Source organism: Sparus aurata, chromosome 23 (genome assembly GCF_900880675.1).
Source record: "Sparus aurata chromosome 23, fSpaAur1.1, whole genome shotgun sequence".
Taxonomy (NCBI): Eukaryota; Metazoa; Chordata; class Actinopteri; order Spariformes; family Sparidae; genus Sparus; species Sparus aurata.
The window spans coordinates 11454074-11476247 of NC_044209.1; the positions used below are offsets into that span (position 1 = coordinate 11454074).

Here is a 22174-nt window from a genome sequence, read left to right on the forward strand (position 1 = left end):
CAGTGTTTTGTCTTTAAGTTAGGCTTTGCAAAGAAATAAAGTTATGTGGGCTGATGTATTGTGAAGTGCCCTGATTAGGATTCGGTTCCTGGTTTTTCTCCCACAATTCTGGCAGACAAAAGCACTAAATGTGATAAAGATTCAGTGGGACTTGGATCTATTTCTGCTCTGATCATTTCAATAGTGCTCAGTGCGTTTGATTTTCCTTCCTATTTAGTAACACGCGAGCCAGCATTTTCCACTCAGGCTTTTCCCAGACGTGTCTTTCCCGCGTTTATACAAATACAGTGTTAAGCATGAAGGCGATACTTTAAGGAGTTCTTTGTCCTTGGGCGTCTACGTCTGCGGATGCTCGGCGAAGCAGAGGGAGTTCAAATCAAACAGTGGGTGGGAGAGAAAAACGGCGGTGGAAGTAAACACTCAAGAGACAAGCAGACACAGAGAGAGAAAGATAAAGAGACTAAAACAGCAAGGCGGTATGTCAGTGAGATAATGAATATTGTGGATAATGTGGTGGTGGAGAGGTCAGCATGGAGCGGGAAATAATTACTAAGAACAAGAAGACAAATCAGAAGATGCAGACGGGGAAGAATTGCTCAAAACACTTAGAAGAAGAGAAAATAAAGTTTGAGAGATGTCTTTAGAGAATGTCAGGATACACGATTGTACAGCACACACACATTAATCTGCATCCCCTTCACTTATACTGTTGCTGAGGTTTTCTGTCGTGTACTGAAGCCCTGCGGTCAGCCAGAAGAAAAACTCGTCATGTTGCCCTTTGACAGTAAGTAAATGTGAACTGACTGACCAGCGGTGCATTTTAAATCTCAGCAGCGGCCTCGTAATGTCAGCGGAGTCACTCTATCTCGCCCGGCTGTGGGGCTAAGAGGCGGCATCAGCGGGAAGAGGCAGAGTCGAGGCCCGGCAGAGTAAGAGTGAAAACAGTTGCTATGGCAACAGAGGATGCTGGCGCTCATTCCATTAGGCTGACACTGGATTTGATGTTGCCTTGATGGCTCACGCGGGTTATACTGAGGTCAATCTTCTTCACTTCTTTTCATCTTATAAAGACACAGACGATGGCAAAAAAAAAAGTCCTTTAGTGGATGTGCCAGATTTCATTGCATTGATACGGAAGCTAATCACATTAGCACATCTCTACTGTACTTAATCTGGGGAAGAATTTTTAATCAGAAGAGAGAGATCTTTACTGATTTATTCTTATTTATTTTTTTTATGCCTAAACAAAAGGATGACACAGATTCATACTGTTTTACTTTGTTTATATGTGGTGGACCCCGCCACCTTTCTAGCTTCAAACAGTGTTCTTGGGACCTTATTTTTCCTCTGAGAACAGCTTGTTAATTCAGTTATGTAAAACATTTATATTTTTGAGTTTGTATTATTACCTCATTGATATTGTAAATGTTAAACTCTAGGGTTTGAATTTCTAAAACTACCTCAAACTTCACAATTTCAGCACTTCTACAGTGTGAAGCATCATGTAGATTGATCATAAAGTCTGACTTTCTAGTCTACTTTTTTTTTATGTATCACATTTTAGGTTGAGCAAAGCCATGAATAGCTTAAGACCAGAGATGTCTCTGCCACATGAACAGGAAGCTGTCGGTGTGCTCTGTGTTTACTCCGCGGGGGGTCGCTGCTGAGCTGCCGTCAGCCCGCTGCCTCCCGGTCGGAGCTGTCCGCGGTGCTGAACTGGGAGCAATTCATGAACAACACTGCGTTTAAAAACGGCTCGGCTTTTTTTTTTTTTTTTTTTTTTTAAAGACTATTGCATGTCATTAATTGATTAAGTTGATTTGATTGCGTACATGTAGTGATGCTTTGTTTACCAAGTCGGCCACTGTCGCACTATCAGACAATGGATGTCATGATGAGTAGTTCAGTCATTAATGCAGCGCTGAGGAGGACTAATGAAAAAAACGAATTAAAAACGCTAATTATTTCCACTTATTTCCAGTGTGACGTAATTTGAACGTAATTTCTCATTTAAGACACGTTTGTCGTCACTGTTCGCTTCTTCCACGGTGTCCTTCTTTTGTTTCTTTCTTTTTCTCAATTCAACTGTAATATAAATGTCGTCCTCCGCTCTAAGTCGATAGATGGCGCTGTCAGTGGAAAAAAAGCGAGAGAGAGGCTCTCGGGCTCTGGGGAGAGTCAGTCAGTTTCAAGGAATTGAAGGAACTCGGCAGTCCTGCGTAATTGCGCTCGGAGCCGCTGTGTTTCCAGGACTTTGCACAGGGATGCGATCGTAGCTGATTAAAGGACAGTTACTCAGTTTTTTAAAAAACATTATCATTTATTTATTTTCCTTTTTTACCTGTATTGCTCTCTGCAGTCTGAAGGAGGACTTCTGCAGGACGGGATCCCCTGCTGAAGTTGTTGACGCGCAGCTCCGCGCGGACAGCTGCTCATCACACGCTCAGCCGAGCCTCAGACAGGACGCCGGGAGGAAGTTATGGTTGTCACACGCGCTCGCACCATGTTAAGGAGTCCCGGCGCTTTCAACCAGTGTGGACAATGATCGCGACCAGCGGCGAGCTTTTCATTATGGTGAGGAGATGTCTTCTCACTTTCAAACCGTTCAGGTAAGAGCAGACAGTAGATCGCTGTCATCATATTCCATGCGTTGTGATTTATTTATTTATTTAATTCTTTGTTCTGCATCATGGAAAAAAAAAAATTTAAAAAAAAAAATGGAAAGCGCACTGTGATGTCATTGTTTAGTGGTTGTGTTTCCTCAGCGGTCTGTAAACTTGTGCCATCATTAGCATCTGCTCGCACGGCTGAAAAGTTCCAGCACCGGCCGCTGGAGAGGAGTGAAAGCCAATCAAGTGGCTGTAAACTCATTAGATCTCCCTAAGTTTGACCAGATGGGCTGCACACAACCTCAAGGACTCACTGGCATTAAGTAAGAAGTTCTCACTGCACCTGTGTCAGCCTCCTGAGTGAACACAGTGGAGTCACTGGCAACTCTCACCTCAGAATCACAGCTGCATTGTTTTTTTTTGTTTGTTTGTTTTTCCCACAAAAGTGCATTGCAAAAGGTTCTGCAGCCTCTCTGTTGTCAGTTTTCAGCCTTTTGTACAAACTCAAGAAATCAAGCTGCTAAGCGTGACAGTCTGTCCTCCCCCCTCCGTCTATAAGAGGATTGTTTCCAAACATTGTTTCCCAGCACGACTCCTGGAGCGAGGCAGACGAGCTGGTTTCTGAGCTAATCGGTCCAAAGCATCTGTCTTTTTTTTTTTTGTTTGTTTGTTTGTTTTGTTTTTTCAGAAGCTTGAGAACTTGAGAAATGTTTCACCGCTCTCTCTCCCAAGCGCAGCCACTCGCCCGTAATTTGATGCTTTCATTTCAGATGTTGGCCCAGTGAGCACAGTGTGATGCAGAAAAAGCCTGTCCGTGTGACGGTTCATTTGAGCCGACACAGTCAAGCGAGTACACAATGCCTTTCTGTGGTACAATATGAACTTTAGGGAATATGTCGACGCTCCACAAAGGACTCTGAGTGATGTTAACCCAAGTGAACTCTCTTACACACATGCCCCGCTTCACAATTTTCTTCTTCTTCTTCTTCTTCATCTACTGTTCTTGACCCGCATCTGTCTTTTTCTCTCCTTCTCCATCCCTCTCGTGGACTTTAAACTCTGTCCTTGTCTCTTGCAGGATCTTTGTGGTGGGGATCGGCTTCTTCAGCCTCTGCTTTCTAATGACGTCCCTCGGGGGCCAGTTCTCGGCCAAGAGGCCCGGAGATTCCCCCTTCACCATGCGAGCCGAAGGTAAGCCCTGCGGGTCGCATGTCATCACTGCTCGGTCGCCTGTGACTACAGTGGTCGGTAATGAACAGGCTGGGAACATGCTGAGAGCTCGGCGGGGCTTCCTTGATTGCCACCAGCCGGCTGACAGACCTGCTCACTTTGCTCATCAGGAGTACGCCCGGGGGGGAACTGTCGCCCAGAGAAACTCCCCCGCTCCTCTCATCTACACCTCCATCTCTTTATACACCTGCTTTCATCCCTGCTCAGTGCTCACATGGCCTTTCTCTGACCCACATGAAGTCATAGTACAACTACTAGTGGCTGTTTTTAATGAATATTTATTGGTTATGTTGACCCTGCAGGGTTGTGTTCATGTACGCGGATAGAGCAGACAAGAGGAAGCCGTTCACCAGTGAAGTTCCTCTTGTAAGGTCAGGTCGTGCAAAAAAATGAGTTATTGCAAACATGAATTGCTGTGACAGGAAGACTGAAATGAAAACTCTGCATTTGATTCTCCGTGACGGCTCTGACCGTACAATCAGTCATGTCGTGCCGGTTAAAATGTCTCCCTTGACAACCAGCTGATTGGATCTCTTTGAAAGTAGTTGTCAATCTGATATCCAAAAGTCCAAGTGGCCGCTCTAATGAAGCGGTGGTCAGTCACATTGACCTTGCCCTGGCAGACATCAACAAATCAAAGTCACGCCAGAAACACAATCCGAACTATGGCTGAGACTTCATCCCTGAGAGAAAGCTGTTATCTTTCTCAGCACGTCCTATGTGTTTGTGCTCTGTGTCTCTGCATATAAACCACTACAGCACTAGCCATTTGGGAGAGTCAGTGTTAGCTCTTGGACTATTGTCTCTCACCTTTTTTATCTCTGCCTGGCACAGTGTTGACACTGCGTGTCATCCTCGGTGGTGGGTACCAGCTGGCATGGGTAGAAGCAGTGCTGCCGTCTATCACAACCCGTCCAAGGACAACAGTTGTTTATAGTTTGTATTTGTATAATGTAACACTGATCTCCATTTATTCATAATTTCAAATGAGGCGCGAACAGTATGCGCTCGGTGCCACGGGGGAACTGAAAGGGACAGTTCAACACAAAATGAGAAATGCACATTTTGGTCCTGTTGTACCTGCATCTAGATTGGAGAGTTTGGGAGATATCCTCTGTTGTAATGTCGGTCTTCTCTCCAGACAGTGGAAGTAGATCGCAAACAGCTTGTGGTCCCAGATAACAAAATGCAAAATAGTAGATGCATGACCTCCTTCTGCATCGTGACATGATTGACGGGTGTAGTTCGGTAGAATGAAAATAGTTCTAGTTAGTAGTAGTCGGTTCCTCTGCAACACTGCTCACACCAAGTAGGCTTGTCACGGTGGTCGGTGGTATAGGTGTTGCACAGCGTTTGGGCATATACGTTACATTACGTGCCCGACTGTCATTTTTGCTTTTTAAAAAAGTCAGTACTTAGTTGAACCTACAAGACAATGGCAGAGGGTTTGTGGTAAAAAAAAGAAAGACTATTTGGCAGATTTCTGATGTAAACCCAATACTAACAAGGAACCGGATGACGTTAATGAGGGAAGAGGAGTTGGTTACCTCGCTGAGAAGTTGGCGGTGTGCAGCCTTCATCTTCAAGTTGCTCCTCCTCCTGTTTTATTCCCTCCCACAACTGTATGTTTGACATCAAGATATGATTTTTGGAACAGAGGCATTGCTGTTGATTTTCTGCAAATGTGCATATATTTTTTGGTTATTTGAGAGCATGAGCCAAGTGCCATCGAGTATTTGAGAGAAGACAGTCATCTCTACAGACAGTATGGATAAATTAGATTAGGGATCCCTCTGTCTAAGCTTTATAGAAAATAGTACAAACAACAAAATGATTGGCTGAGATGCATGTGACATCACTTCTTCCGTTGTTTCAGAACCATGGACAGCACTCGTTGTCGGGTGCAGGGATTTGTGAAACAGAAGCTTTTTTTTTGTTGCTGTCGTTTGGTCTGAAGCCTGTATGGTTAAATCGATGAATAAACAAATTGCCCCCTTCCAACTTTGAACAGCCCCATCAGTCACGTCATCGTGTTGGCGGGGCCTGCGACGGTCATCGCTACATCCTCTAGAATTATGCGCTCACAATCTTGAGGCCAGCAAGTGAGAAGCGTGTCCCCTCGTGGTTGTTTGTTGTGTTAGGTGCAAAGACACTCGAATGGCTCCGCGCGGTTATACAAAAAGCTTGAATAGCTTTGACATCACCTCGTTGTTATAGCACCTGCTCGGGAAAACTGGTGTAATTATGAAAGTGTAGTAACGCCGGTGTCATCCTTGTGAGGCTATTTCAAAAGGATTTTATGCTTTCATTTATGAAAATAGTTTATGCAGAGCTGGTTGGGATGTGGGAGAGAGAACGGGCAGAGGGTGGGTGGGGGTTGTTGGGGGGTGGGGAGACAGGAGAGCTGTCTGATTAATTAACCACTCATAGGCTGCAGTCAAGGGAAGGCATCTGGCCTCTAGCTCATTAAACACTGCCTCGACGCTAACCAGGGAGAGTCCATGCAAATTCTCTCCGTCCGTGTGTGTATGTTAATTCGTGCATGTTTGTGGAGTGAGGATTAGAGGCCCGGGGGTGGGGGGGTGAGTCTAGTGTAATATGAATGAGCAGGGATGGAGGGTTCAGCGGACCTTGATGACGCCAACTGTACACACCCCGTCCAGCAGCTGCACACGTGTTGTCAGTCCGGATGCCAACATGTGTGTGTGTGTGTGTGTGTGTGTGTGTGTGTGTGTGCGTGTGTGTGTGAGACATGCAGGAAAAAATGTCAGCAAAGCAGCAGGTGTCTCTTGTCTCGGAAAGGGTAAACAAAGTGAGGGGCAGCTCGTCTGCTGCTCGTCTCGTGAATAGCAACAATTGGCCGAAGAGCGCGAGGTGCGAGAAAAATATGTAATTATAGTCTCGCCACCTTCTGTTGCTCTCTCTGAGTCTCTGCCTCCTCCTTCTTAAATGCTTCTCTGCAGCTCTGTCTCTTTTCTAAGATGCGCCGCGACTCTTTTACCTCCCTTTCAGGTTTCCACGGGCTCTATTTCTGCAGAATTATAGATTTTCTTTTTCATACTGCGTATAAAATTAGTGTGTAAAAGAGTTGCGCTCCCAAACACCACTGAGTTGCAGTAGGATACTAAGCTATATCCAGGTTTAAAATGCATGCATTTCCATCATTATGTCCCCCTTTTGAAGGTACAGGAAACTAATGATGTGGAAAGTAAGTGGTGGGCGGGGGGGGAACTATGGCAGAGGCATGAAAGGCGGAGGCATTTGATCCTAGATATCTTAAAGGCTCCAGAGGTGTACTGTAGCTCCATAATAAGCTCTTTGAAGACCACCGTCACAGAGTGTCCTTTCACCACCGGGGTCCTTAATGCAGCTTCGTCACAAAGGGAGAAATGGGCCTAGGACGCTTTCATGTTTTAACGGGTCGAGCACGACTAAATGGTTCAGATGTTAATGTGTTCTCTGGTCCTACCCGCGAGGTCCATTACCAGAGTTTTTTTTTTTTTAAAACTCCATCATCGAAGTGCTGGAAAAATATATTTTGCTGCAGGCAAAACAGGGTAGAAAGCAAACGGTTGCTCCTTTACCCATTTGGGCACACACAGTTTTATTTTTATTCATATGTATCATGCTGCAACTCAATCCCCAGAATACATTTTGGCAAAATACATTTCTTCTGTATGTAGCAGCTTTACGTCTCTTCAAGTTCATTATTGAGTTTTTTTGTTGTCGTCACAGCACTGTGCTTAAGGTTTGGTTTTGATACACAAACAACTTGGTTAGGGTAAAGAAAAGATCATGTTTTGGCTAAGAATGATCTGATTTTGTCGCCACAAACACAGCTGGAAAATGTCGCGAGGCCACGTACAAAGTATCCAGTGGTTTCAGGCTTACAAATGATGACACGCTGTGTTGAACACTGGTGACCGGCTTTGCAAACCTCCTTGCCTCGCTGTAATCCCCTACGCCTTCACACATTAATGTAAGCTCATAACAACCCAATTGCCTGAATAAACATTAGCCAAGTATGTTTGTGCGAGCCACTGGACGTCTTTTTATGTTGCAGTGTCGTTTGTTTCGGTTACATTCTCGACTTCTCTTGTCACAAGGCTGTAATGCTCTGGTTGGGTTAAGGTTCAAAAACCACATGGTTATGGTATGGTAGGAACACAGCATGGTTTGGCTCAAAGTACCACTTTTCACCACCAAGAACACAGCCGGTAGTGTCTCGTAGTTTCCTTAAAACAATGTCTACGTAAAAATATATACAATGGTTTCACGCTTACTAATGCCAAAACACCACTACCACGTTCCCTCCAACCATCAATGTGAAAATCAGTTAAGAAACATCCAACGTGAATGTGATGTTGGTTTGATAATATGGTATATAGTTGGCAGAAACGTAAAGAAACAGACATTTCATTCTGGCGACTGGGCCGCAGGCTGAAAGCACGTGGACACAAAAAAATGTGTTAACACTTTCTGGAAAGAATAATAACTGCTTTCAGTCTGGTGGCTGGTCTACTGAACCTGATTAAATGTAAAAGCAAACGCGCCTCTCCCAGTTTAAACCCATCACTAAGCAGAGCAGCAGGTGTGCGGGGAGCATCATGTTCAGTATCCTGTTCACTGCCGTCCTTTCACAGACTGACGGTACTTTTTTATTTCACGCTCCGCCGAGCCCCGCTATACGTGGTGCATGAAAATGAGTCCTAACCGACGTCTCTCCCAGTGAGGGTGTGGCATTCGCGGGTCTATCAGAGCACTGTGTTTTCAGTGCTTGGTTTGAAATACGAACTGGTGTAAGTGATCTGCTGAAGCAGAAGCGATCCTCCCTCCAGCGTCTGTAGATGTTATGAATAGAATAAACTGACCTTTGCCTACTGACGACACTTCGCCGGTAGTTTAGAATATCTGAGCCGCCTGGTGACAAAAGAGGTGTGAATACGAAAAGTGCTGCTTGTTGATCACTCTGTCACAAGCCTCCTGTCACTTGGTTGGAAAAAAGACTGGCGATTTTCTCTGAGATTGCGAGGCAGGTACGACAACAGGGGCCGTGCTGAATCTGATTGTTGTTTCAGCACACATAGGTAGCGACACTTAATGGGATTCGACTGCTAACATGTTTTTCTGTGTCTCAGATTGCTGTGTTGTTTACAGATGTGTGGATACAAGCTGAATGATGCTTTTGACAAGAGGTTACTCTCTTGCTCTTTTTGTGACTGATTTGTGTGACAATAGACCCATCACAGACGGGGACTGTTGTCACCACTGCTCATATTAGGCTCCTGTGTTGGTTCAGTCATGTGTGTAGACATACTGGTGTTAGACCCATTACTACTAAAAAAGTAGTATGAAGCATTTTGTGGCTCCAGTGGAAACTGAATGTAATCTGATAAATTGCATCCAGTGGCTTAGTTGCATTGTGGGTAATGTAGGCACCAGGTTTTGACAAGGAAAAAGTATGTGTGAAGCATAAAGTGGGTATCTCCGGTTCGGTTCTGTCAATTTTGATCATGCGTTTGTAAACTGTCCATAACGAGTGCAATGGGAAATGTTTAACAGCTGGTGCCTACATTACCCATGATGCAACACAGGCACTGTGTGACATCACTGGAGGCAATCTAAGAGATTACATGCAGCTTTATTCTAGTTTTTTGCAGTAGGGCTCATCAAAAAGTGATATTGGCTTATTTGGACAGATATGCGATATAATTCATGATTAGTAAGAATGATAATATTTCACCGAACGATTTTCACTGTCGTCCAAAAATGTGTAAAATCATGATGATGCGTGGCATTTCTCCTCGTCTCTGCCAATCAAACCTGTTTTTCTTACATCTGGAGAACAAGCATCTCTGCAGCACTGCAAAATGTCATTAAAAACACTGTTTTGTGACACATTTTACATTTTACCATACCAAAATAAATGAAGCTCTTGCGAATTGGATATTGCACAGAGTCATATTGCGATTTATATTATTATGCGATTAATTGTGCTGCCCTAACATGCAGTCTTCCCCAAGATCCTGTGAACTGATTGATTACGACAATTTCTATACATTAGCTGCTGCAACATCGTTACCTTTTCATCCGATTGGCCACGAGATATGATCATGCACATGGATGTATCAGTGTTCAAAGAAATGTAAAGGTGCCATATTTAAGAATTTCAGTTCAAAATATTCAAAAATGACTGTGACTAAAACTATCAACAGAATGTGAAGACATAATAGTTTTTACATTTTATCAAAGATGTTTATGTACTGTTTTGCAGAGATATCTACTGAAGTTAGCATGCTAACCAGCTAGCCCTTGCTTGTCCTTTGACATAATACCTCTCCGAACACCCAGTCCCAGGTCCACTAGCTGCCCGGCATCTACAATCAGCAGCAGTTAGTGGTTATTCTGGTGATAGTCCACTGCCTATTTGTTTGGCGTATAAATTCAACAGTTGACCAATTCTTACATATTGCTCCTTTTTAAATACACAAGCAACACAGCCACTCCTTTTAGAAATGACAGGATGCTGTGCTCCAGTATTGTTTGATAGTATCTTGGTTGATTTCATCCTCTTTCGGAGCATACGTATTGTCGAGCACGAGCTGCAAACTGGGTCAGGAAGTTCACTTCCAGACATTGTTTAGGTAGCATTTCCTATTCTTGTGTGTTCTTTTTGCATTCATGCATTCCAATTTTTCTTTTTGTTTTTTGTTTATGCAAATGCTCATCATATTTTCATGCCAAATCTGAAGAGCGAGCGCATTAAAGAGAATAAAACCACTGAAGTCCCGTCCTGGAAAAACGATGTGCGCTGCGACACTCGTGGGTTTTCTGAGCAAACTGAGGACTTTTGAGTGGTTTTGATAACACGGCACTGTACTGAACTCTGCTCCTGAATCGCCTTCAAAGCTGCCAGGTGCGCTTTGTTGTGTTTCACCCAGGTATCACACATCAAATGACGGTGCGGTGAATCAATAAGGCTGCAGCATTTAGAGGAAACATCACTGTGCTTCCAACTAAACGTGCTGGTCTACAGTATGTCTGCATACTGTCAGAAGAGAAAACCGAGGAAAAACATTTTAATTGAAGCTACAGAGAGCCAAAATAAATAAAAAATAGATAAAAACTGCAGGTATTTCTCCCCTTTTTCCAGGCTGTCGGGCACAATAAGAGGCTGGAGCTGCTGTGAGGATAAGTGACAGAAGGGTTTTCGGCTGTAATAGCTCGTGGATCTGGCAGCCCCCCCCCCCTCCAACATAGGTGCCAGAAAGAAAAGAGAAACTCAATCTCAATCAGCCCTTTTCTCTGTAATGAATATTTGAATTAGGAGCGGGAGGGTAAGGAAAGGTCTGTCTTTGGATGTGTGTGTGTGTGTGTGTGTGTGTGTGTGTGTGTGTGTGTGTGTGTGTGTGTGTGTGTGTTAGAGTGCAGAGCCAGAGGGATCGTATGAATTTATTCCTGGTGACAGGTGAGATGAAGAGGTCTGACCCTCAGCAGCTCCCCTCAGTATGAAAACCAGGCAGCCAGCGTGAGAGATGACTGCATTTATGTTTTTGGCTCTTAATCTGGCCGATAGGGATGAGAAAGATGTGTGCTTTTTTTTTTATTTTTATTTTTTTTGTCTTAATACACTGCTATAATCGATTGTTTGGTATGTTGTAATAGCTATATTTATATTGATTGTGTTGATGTTGCCTTTGGATAAATCTTTCTCTACAATGCGGCAGAGACATGCTGTGAAGTCAGTCTTCAGTCTGTGGTGAGGACCTGATGAAAAGTCTGATCGTCTGCGTATAAATAAAACAACTCTCCGTGTGCAGTAATTATGTGATGCTTTCCGCATACTGCCCAACACCTGCATCGCACCTGAGCCAACGACTGAAATGTGTTTTCTTTGTAATGAACCTTCACAACCTACATTCGCCAAAACTTAATAACAGTGGTGGGAGATTCCCCCCCACTGTTTGTTGTTTTGAGTCCCTACCTGTGTAATGAAAGTGTTGAGCGGTAGATCCGAGGCGGGCCGGCGTGGTAATTGCACTGTGGGAGCTCTTTTGTTCTGGCCGAGTTGGTCATTTAGTTTTCCCGCAGAAACGAGCTGAGGCTGCAGCAGCGTTATTGCTTCTTTGTCGCGTCCATTAGTCTGTTCACTCTGCAGCTCTGCATTCGTCTGTGCGCGGGAATAACAATGGATGTGATAAGTGATGAGACGTACTTAGTGCAGAGATTGTATGCATCATCTGAACGTTCTGCTCGGTGGCAAAACGACCGCGGCGATGTGAGACACGATGTTCAGAGCCTCCTCCACACTAAATCCACACTCTGCTACAGGGCCGCGGCGGCGCCACTCTTTGTTTTAAATGTGATTCTTATTTGTAAAGTGATTTCACTGTCTCTATCATCATTTAAACAACTAAATAGCAGCCTCCAACGTGAGGAGTTTGCAGATTGTGACGTTATCTAGGGACCGAAGAAAGAGATTTCAGCCCCCTTTGTTAATGAATTCCAAGAAAGTTGTGCCGCTGTGTACAGTACAACATAAATAAAAAAATATAAAAAAACAGAATGTAGTCATTTGAAAATTGACAGTGGTTTCAGAAGATGGTGTTCCTGAGCCCATGTTGTAATATCTTGTTATACAATCATGTGCCCGGTCGCTGCACAAAGACGAGACAGGCACATTGCTCAGCGCGGAGTATAGAATAATAGAGGCTGCGATAAAAAGAAAATGATGAAAACGAAGGTTGAGAAGTAGTAATGGACAATCAACCACAGGAAGAGCATCCACCGCAGGCCGTAATATATATGTAATATAACTGCGACCTCTACTCTTCAGAGAGAGCCATGTTTTTCTCAAGGTTAAGGGTTTTGAAAAAGCAAAGCAGGTTAGCATGTTAAAGCAGGCACCAGGAGCAGTCGGTTCCAGTGGCCCTGTGGGGGCCGTGATGGAGGATAAACTCTGTTTTAGTGGTGAACGGCACGGACGGACAGCGGAACAGCTTCTTCCCTGAGGTTGCAGGACTTATTTCATCCTCAGGTTTCAGCCCTAAAAAGTAATTGCAACTGTTTGAACCCTCTAGACGGTTTCATGACCAGTTAAAAGTCCCCTGCAGTAATTTAAGCTTGCTTTTAATAGATGTGTTGATGCATCATCACAAAAACGATAATTTGTTCCTTGTGCCCGTACACACCTCAACAGGTTCAGAATAAGCATACTGTGTATTTAGAAAAGTCAGTGAAGATGGTGAGGTTTTGTCTTTATGCTGTTTATGTTTTACAGTGTTCAAACTATTTGGCTTCAGGGTTGTAAATGAACCACAGACCGACTGCTCAACGAAAAGAACTCCCACCTCTCTGTTTGACGTGGACCCGTAACACACGTCATGTCCCCGACAAGTTAATTGGCTCAGGTGAACGGTCTGAGGGATGAGCCATGAGTGGTTTGTCGTTCATGTGAGATGAAAAGCAGCGCGAGGACTTTAAACGCGTGACTCACAGACAGAGCAGGGGAGATAAAAGCGAACGGAAAAAACTCAGCGCAAAAGGAGTCATACAAAAGTCTCAAACGCTCCAACATCACAGTCGAACATTTGCTGGAGAACTATCAATTTTTTGGACTTGTAACGCTTTAGCTGACCTCTCCGTGAATGCTGTCAATAGTGGTATTTCATGTAGCCAGCTTTAGTTAATGTTTAATGCAAGGTAATGACTAGCTTTGCAGGTTTGTGAGAGCAGTCGTGAAAGAAAGGCCCAAATCTGCCACTTACCAGCAACAGGGGGTGGAAGACCGCGGTCAGGGATCCGGTTGGCCATGAGTGCTGGTCTGCGGGGGGTGAGGTGTAAATACCCCATCCATGACCAGGATTCAGCCCTGGTACTGCCTGATAGCATAGTGAGCCAGTGAAAAGCAGGAAGTGGAAGAATGCCTTGCATGCCCCTTCCGGCCTTTCTGCGATCTTTCTCCCCCCGTTTAAAGGTCGAATGATTTTTCTTTTTGATGTGTGCCCATTCAAGAAAAATACTCTACCCTCCCCCTGGACATATTATAGAACAAAGTGTCTTAGTTGCATGCGCTATTGAGCAAACTTCCCTCTAAAGGTTAAATCTAGGGGTGAAAATCACTGCAAGTGAGGCCAAGTAGCGTTTGTGAGTTCTGCCTTGTACCTTCTGTTTGCTCCAAATCAGGCAAATCTCTCTGTATGAGGAGAAATTCACTTCCAGCACCGAGTCATTCAAAAAGGGTATAATTCTGTATTGTTGTGTTACAAATAATATTGGGTCAAAAATATTGTCATTTTGCCCAGTCAAAGCATTTATAAAGCGCTTTTGAAGACACTTCAACAAATCGATATGTACACTAATCAAAATTCTGCTATTTTGCACTCGCTTTGAATGTAATAATTTTGTTTACTTATATATAAGCTCAACATATTGAGCAAAACCTTGAATCTTCCTACCTTGAAAATCCTGTCCACACAACTTTATACAAATTATCTCCGTGTACGTGAGAACACAAAAACATGTTTCCCCCCAAACACTCGTTTTACATGTGCATGCGGATACACAGAAAGTGGAACTCTTAAAGAAATTCACTACGGAAAATTAGGTGACCTAAAACTGCTGTTTTGTGTGTGGACAAGAGGCCAAAACATGCAAGATATATACATGTTAGTTTTGCAAAATATTCGCAGTAGTGTGGACAAGGCCTGTACAAGTGCTGATGACCCACGCTATCTCGGCATGATCTGACAGTGTTTTTCAAAGCTTCTTTAGACGTCACAGAATATTTGCCGCAGTCAGTCCTGAGATCTTTGAAAGAACTACTTGAAGACCAAGTCGTCATGACTGATTGTGATGACTGAACATTTGTGGGGACACTTTAAGACTGACAAAGCCAAGCATGCTTTGACATCAGAAGAGGCTTTGTGGAGCACCATCAAATCATGCTGGGATAACACGAGTCGGCAGGTTTCGCACAAACTTGTTGAGTTCGTGCTAGCTCGGGTGCGTGCTGTCCTTAAAGTAAAAGGGGGAACTTATGAAACACCAAGATATTCTGAAATTCATGGAAATGTTTGAGGATTCTGCTTTAAACTCCGACTTTTTTCGTTGATATAATTACAATACCAGGCTGTCTGCCCCTCTGGAAACCATTCAAACATGGTTGACAGCATGGATTTATAAGGAACTGCCAAGAGCTCCATTTGCCACATGACCATGTGTCGGCGAGAACAAAGTGTGTCAAAGTTTTTTAACGTGCTTTGTCACAGGGAGAGGCGGGAACACAGCGAGGGAAGTGGGAATTATTTGCATGCAGACAGATTTAAGAGGAAATACACACAATTTGTCCAAGCAGTGTTGTTCACAGTTGAAATTGTGTGCATGTGTCTGTATTCAACACTCACTTACATTCTCGTCTGCGAGCTTCAGCTCAGACGTTTTGGCAATGCATGTAGCCAGTGAGCCTCTCTGAGGGCAGTTGTTTATAGCCGGTTGGCCATTGTCTCGCTGTGCAGGCTGCAGCGCAAATGGTGATCTAATTGGAATTTGTTCATAATATCGATTGTGCTGTGGCACTTCCGAAATTGAGTCGTTAAAGGAGATTAGCTGCTACTAAATAGTCCCTTTTATTAAGCAGCAGATGAGGAAGGACGCGGAGGAGGCGCTCTACATTAGCACACAGATACCATCAACTCTTGCTGTTGCACCGCTGTCAGCTCGCTGGACTGTGCATTGGAAAAAACACATTAGTTAACGCTCCCCGGGAGGCGGCGGGGAGCAAGAGTGAAAGGCAGCCTGATGAACACTTGATTGCAAACATATATAAGGCTCGGTTCTAGAAATGTACCATGTTGCAAGGGTGTTCAGTCCCGGTAATGGTGATTTACGAGTGCAATGTGTGCAAGGAGAATTACTGTGAAGAAGTGTGTGTTCCCTCTTCCCACACTTTAGCCCAGAGGCTTTGCTTAGATTTAGTGCAGCGAGCACGCTGCGGCTGAAAGACGATCGTCTGAAGTTAGCAAATATCTTGAAAGTCCACAGATAAATGTACACAAGTATGGCAGAATAATTGCTCGGTTGGAATTATTTTGTATATTAAAGTTTTGCAGACACCTGCAACAGGCTTGAGACATGTGTTCACTTGGGTCATAGAAGGTTGACTCCCTTTCCCAACCTCCATCCCTGCTTGATAAACTGCTGTTTAGAGTCTGAATGGGAATTCATTTGGTCTCCATCTTGCTCTCCGTTGAAGGGAAAATTGTTGTCTACCTGCTGAATTATTCAAAGGGAGCCATCACTAGGCCAGCTTGACTGAAGATATTCTGGAAAATGAGTGAAACTGTGCTAAGCCAAAGCAGAATATGAGATTTAGAGGGGCTCATCCAAACACAATTTACTCTGGAGCTGGAGCCCACCACTACCACCGCCACCCTTTTCTTCCCGTATTTCTTGTTTGTGATGCCGAGTGCGTTTCCTCTTCCTATAAACTTCAACGGCACCAATGCGCACACAGACAAAGAGAAGTGTGTGTGATTTCTCTCTCAGTCCTTATTTTATTTACTGGTGATGTGATAAAATTTCTTTGCGGGGAAAGGTGACTTTCACCCGGGCCGGTGATAAATGAACTCTGACAGGAGAAGTGAGAGTGCCACCGCTGCAGTTACTACAGCCTAATGCAATTGATGAGGGATCGGTGAGAGGTGTGGCTTTTTTCCACCCACAGTCCCCAAGAACAATAAGAGACTGTTGTTGTTTTCTGTTGTTTTTTCTCAGGGGTCTAAACCACAAATTCGCTCCCGAAGTCTGAAATCATTTCTCTTGATTCCTTTGGATTTCTTCATGAGCGCAACTTTTTTCGCTGCAAAGAATTGGTTTTTCCTCATGAGCCCTGTGATGCAATTAGGTGTCGGTAATTACACTCGACTGCCATCAAAGATAACAACGCAGGGTCAGGACCCCTGTCTGAGACCTGCTTTGACCTTATTGTTGGTTGCTGCAGCTTCTTTAATGGACTAGGTGTTCGCTAACGGCATTATTCTGGTTTACGAGCGTCAGCTCGTTAATATTTTGAGGCAAGCAGGAAGAGAAAAAAAAATAAAAAAACCCAATACCCTCAGACCTCAGACTACTTTGTCCGTTCCTGTGTTTTGCTGGAAAGCTGGCCTTGGATGAGCTGCAGGTTTAGCAATGAAGGACGACAGAAAATGGAAACTGAAGTGCTGTTTTAAGATAAACCGACAACAAAATAAGTGGTTTTCAAGAGTGACCTTCAGTGGTCGAAATTAAACTGCCTGTACAGTAAGTCGGAGCAGACACGACTATATTTGAAATCACAACAATAAGTACATGACCTTGTTTTTGACATAACTGAAAGCAAAATAAGACTTTCAAATTCTCTCTTCCCTCCAGAATGACACTGCAGCTCCATGATTTACTGAAGTAATATTTGTCTCACAGTATCTGTCTGTTTTTCAGTGCTTGGCGGCCAAGAGTCTCGCGGCGTGCTGAGGAAAATCAGCGACATGCTGGAGGTCATTATGAAGAGGATGGATGCTCTGTCCAAACTGGGTAACACCACAGACACCCACAGGCTGGATGAGCTCAGCTCAGCCCTGGACAGGTACAGCATGTTGGTTTCTAAAGCCTGTCAAATGTGTTGTACAGTGGTTTCAGTTAATGCAACCTGCTGTCATGTAGGGTTGCTGAAGAAGACGGCATATTACATGCACTAATGTTCGAAAATTGCAGCTAACTGTTGAAGAAAATGCTCTTTTCGTCTAACTCTTTAAGAGTGATGGCATGAACTGCTTCAGCTCATTTCTTCCAAAGGAGTACTTGTCAAGAACTATATGTCAGGAAAGTAAAAGACTTGATGAAATGTCCATGTCCTCAATGTCAGTGTGGCCCACTCGAGGGATCATGGAGGGTAACTTCTACCAAAGTTAGTCTTGGTTTTGTTTGTTTTGCGTCAAAGTCCATTATTGGCTTTGGAAACAACACCGCACAAAATAATCCCCTCACAAGATTCATTTAGTTGCTGCTCTGGAGCTTTTGATCATTTCACATGATGTTCATCAGCAGCAGAATTCACCTGAAAGTTCCAGAACAGCTACTATATGGACCTCATGGTGCGATTGTTAAGTGGAAAAGAAGTAAAATGAATGTCTTTCTTCTGTCTTTTTTCTCTAAGATGTGTATTCACAAGGTCCAATCTTAACTATCAGCAGCATGTCAATAAATAGCATTTCTGACACTATGATGTCTATGAAGTATCTACTGAAGTTAGAATGCTAACAAGCTAGCCCTGTGCCGGTGCAAAGCTTCTGTACTAAGGTTGGAAATACTTACACTCCCCTGGTTCCTGAGCAACAGTCTGAACTGGTAGCTGCGCAGCTAACTAAGCTAACTAGCTAAAAGCAAATACTGTTGGCAGCAATTAGTGGCTACGCTGGTGATTTGCCGCCCCGTGTTTGTTTTAAGTATGACCATGACAGGTGGCCAATTCTTACATATTGCCCCTTAAAAATGGCAGGGTGTTGTGTTATGTTACTCTGTTTAAAAATCTTAAACAATCTTCTGTTAAGAGCCATACTAAATCATCACTGAGGGATTCAGTATGCAGTACACGGTGAACATTCTGTATGGTTGCTCCAGCCGGAACACATGGGATCGAATTAACATGACGCACCTCCTTCTGGTTAGAGACGGCCGGCCAAAAGGACTCTATTAACTTATTCAGGACATTTAACTTTTTCAATCATCAAAACTAAACCGTGTTGTGGGTCATCTTGTCACGTGTGGCAAAAGAGAGATGCTGAAAATAAGCCGGGGAAGAGCAGCACGCTAATGGTTTGCAGAATATTCTGCTCAGCTTTCAAGTTCAACCTGTGTGCTAAAGGGGAATTTCACTTGCATGGTAGTGGTAAGATAAAAAAAAACGTAGGAGGCTGAAGAGGACTGTGTGAAGAAAGGAAGCGGGCCAAGTGTGGAGCCCTGGGGCATCCCTGTAGAGCAGGTGCATGCTGTGAATAGAGGCTCCTTCGACTGAAACCTCGAGTTGAAGATTATGATACGTGTAGAGAACAAAGCCCGTCCTACTCTCTGGGCAGCTGGAGCAATGAAAGAGACTGTCATATAAAAAAGAAAAACACAAAAACATAGGAAGAGCAGGGGTCCTGCCGAGCATGTTGAAGCTGCCAGCCCCGAGTTATGGGTGCTCTGCTGTTTCCGTGGCAACAGACCTTTTTTTCTTGTGAGCCCACCTGCTCCAGGTTTGAGGAGGAGGAAGCTTCCTCGCGTTTCTGCCTTTCCCTTCTGGACATCACCTTTGTCTCCCTCACAGCTGGGAACTATCTGTTCTGAAATCCTACTTCAGTCCAGCCTGCACTGCCACACACAACCTACACGACAAACAACCACCTCCGATGAAACATTAGCATTGTCGTAGCAATTATAATTTACAATATGTCTGGCTGCGACTCCTGCAAATAATTAGCAGGGAAGAAGAGCCGCACCTGACCTGACTTTTCTGTGGGGAAACATTTATTGTACTTGTACCGAGACTATGCACATAATTACCTTCTGCAGTTTGGTATTACAGAGTTGAATTCCCTCAAAATGCCCTGTGGATATCCTCTCAGTCATATTGTGACAATCATTAAATTGGCCTCGCAGGGACTGAAGTGGAAATGCTACAGTGACAAAGGCCAAATAGTTTTGAAGCCAACTCGGTGGTTGAAATACATCTCACTCTGATACGAATCTGCTCTATTTAGTGTCCCTCATCACATTACATACACATTAAAATAATACCCTGTCTGGCTTAGGGTCAGGGTTGACCTTAACAGTTATCATGCGGGAAAAACTCTGCCCACCTGGTGCTTTGTTTAAAAGCAATTAGGTTGTCCTCTAGCTCCTCAGCAGCTGATAGCCTCTCCAGGGTCAGGAGAGTCCCTGCACTGTAAATATGCAATGGCTCCTCGTGACACCACAAATTTCTGTCTGCAGTAGCAGACGGCGAAAGCTTTTGTGCAGCTGCATAATAACCATTGCTCTGTGTATGTGTGTGTACTCGACTGTGCTACTGTACGTCAGCGTGTCTGCGTAATTGCCAATTAATTTGCGCTGACCTGCTAGTCTGAAGCACACAAGCGAAGGTTTGGCTACCACTTGCCTCCTGGGCACAATGTGGAAAAATGAAATTGGGGTTTAGGATTATGTTAAGTTATGCGTTTAAGCACAGTTAGATTGCTTTCCTCTGGAACACGCACAGAAAGACACGCTGGCTCAATGATGATCTGCAACCGGCTCAGAACTGCAGTTCCATCCGTTGGTGTGAGTTTTACATATTCAAAGCTGTTTAATGAGAAATGTAAATCCCAGCAATAATACGACGCAACAAGAGAGGCTCATTAAAATGATTCATTTAGGTGTTTTTTTCATGTAAAACAGGGCAATGTTGGCTGATTGCAACAAACAAACACATCAGCAAAGTTTTGTGTTGATGTGCAAGACTTTTTTTTTTTTGGTTTAGACTTTCCTCTCCACTCGTCTGCTTGTCAGATGTTATCCAGTTTGTCTGAATATGTGCTGAATCGTGCAGAGACGAAGATCACGCCACAAAGTTCTTTCCACCAGCTTAACGGGATCCACCAGTGACTGCTAACGTAATAACAAGATTTCCTGTCGCAAACTGCTCCCTGCAAAGCTCAAACGCCAAGTTTGGAAATAAGATGATCTAAATGTCTACTTGAATGTAGAGAACCCAAACTCTGCATGACAAAATAAAAAACGATCACGGCTGGATTTTATCGAGCAGTGAATCAAAAGAAATAATTGTAATAATTGTTTGATTGTAATAAACATTTTATCAAGAAATTAAATTGGTCAGACAAAACAAGCAGTTTGAAGCAAGTTGAAAGAAACTGGAACATTGTGAGGGCCTTTTCTATTTGTCAGTCAACAGGAAATTAACAAAGAAACGACAGTTTGGACCTCTGACTACATCAGAGCGCATCTTCGCGATGTTACCAGAGGCCTATCTCTGTTTCTACTGCAGCGCTAGTTACCATCACTGGCTGGCTACTCAGTACGAGACTTAACGATACTAAAATTGACCCGCAGTGCTGGTCCATCTATCCCCTCAATGACAAATAGCTTCCTGGCAGGACCTTGCTTAAATTATACTGAAAATCCATATTGATTCTCCAGGAGGAGAGCTAGGTAACTGTTAGCTGTTAGCAGTCGACGAGCAGCACAGCAGTAGAATCCTGCAGCGTGATTGGCCAAGAGAGCTTACAGCTAATGGCGCTAATAGCATACAGCGGAGCTAAACACACAGCAGGTCGGAGAGTTTCTGTTCAGAGGAACGTGAAGCGTTTAATGTGCCAACACAACAAGTTCGCAGTAAATACATCTGGCTAAATACCGTTCAAAGTACTTGAGTTTGGAGTTTTCACTACACTTGTGGCTACATCGTTTTGCCAAACTTCTGTCTGAGATTAAAGTAACAATATAGGAGCAGTGACCAGGTGGTGGAGGAGTAACTTCAGTTCACAGATACCTCAGCACAAAGACAGAGACGGCCGAGACTGACCAATTTGGTGTCCTATCTACTTTTTCTCAGTTCTGTTTTTTGAAGTTTACAGATCACTTCGGTGTTGGTTGATCGTCCCCAGAAATCCTAATTGGTGCGCCCTTAGTTGTGGCGCTGCTAGCTTCAACAATGGCTGCACCAGCTTCAGCTGTACAACCAGTAGATATCTGATCGCTACATATATTTTTTTCTCTTTCCGACATATTTTCGAATTCATTACATACATCCGCGAACCAGTAATGGAGGTAATTGCTGTGAATTACTGACGCCTCTTTCCTATGAAGGTTCATTGTTACAGGGACAGATATATGTTAATATGCACCTTGTAGAGCAGTTATTGTGCCATGGGCTCGTTTCCGGTAAGACTGCAGATATAGAAGCAGGTCTCTGAATATATTGTGATGAAATTAGACTCTGGGGTAAGATGAAACTTTTACTAAATCTGAGGCCCTGCTGAACAAAGCTTTAGATCGTTTGTTGTTGCTCTGTTCCTTATAGACAAGCTTACAGATCTCCAAAAATCTTGGAAATTCAGCACTGCACTGTGATGTATTTTGCAAATGTTCCACCTCTCTTTATTTCTTCTGCGTTTCATCTGTTTCTCCATTGTAAATATTGGTTCCTGATTGTATTGCTGACAGCTTTTAAGCCACAGAGGTTAAGAGCAGTGAAACAGATTTGCTATCAGCCTAATTGTCTTCTGTTTTATTTTTTTCCCCAGGGACCTGCTTTAATATGC

The 22174-nt window shown here is 43.7% G+C and overlaps 1 protein-coding gene across 3 annotated transcripts in view; it reads left to right on the forward strand.

The window, feature by feature from the left end:
- The first annotated feature begins 1760 nt into the window (after positions 1–1760).
- mgat5b (alpha-1,6-mannosylglycoprotein 6-beta-N-acetylglucosaminyltransferase B) overlaps positions 1761–22174 on the forward strand; it is a 65411-nt gene continuing 44997 nt past the window's right edge. The window contains exons 1-3 of one of the 3 annotated variants that reach the window (XM_030408216.1): positions 1761–2609; positions 3688–3800; positions 17316–17460. In XM_030408216.1, coding sequence (XP_030264076.1) covers positions 2542–2609; positions 3688–3800; positions 17316–17460 — 326 coding nt within the window. In that variant the 5' untranslated portion in view covers positions 1761–2541. The remainder of the gene's footprint in view (positions 2610–3687; positions 3801–17315; positions 17461–22174) is intronic. The other 2 variants (XM_030408217.1, XM_030408218.1) reach the window with 2 other exon arrangements.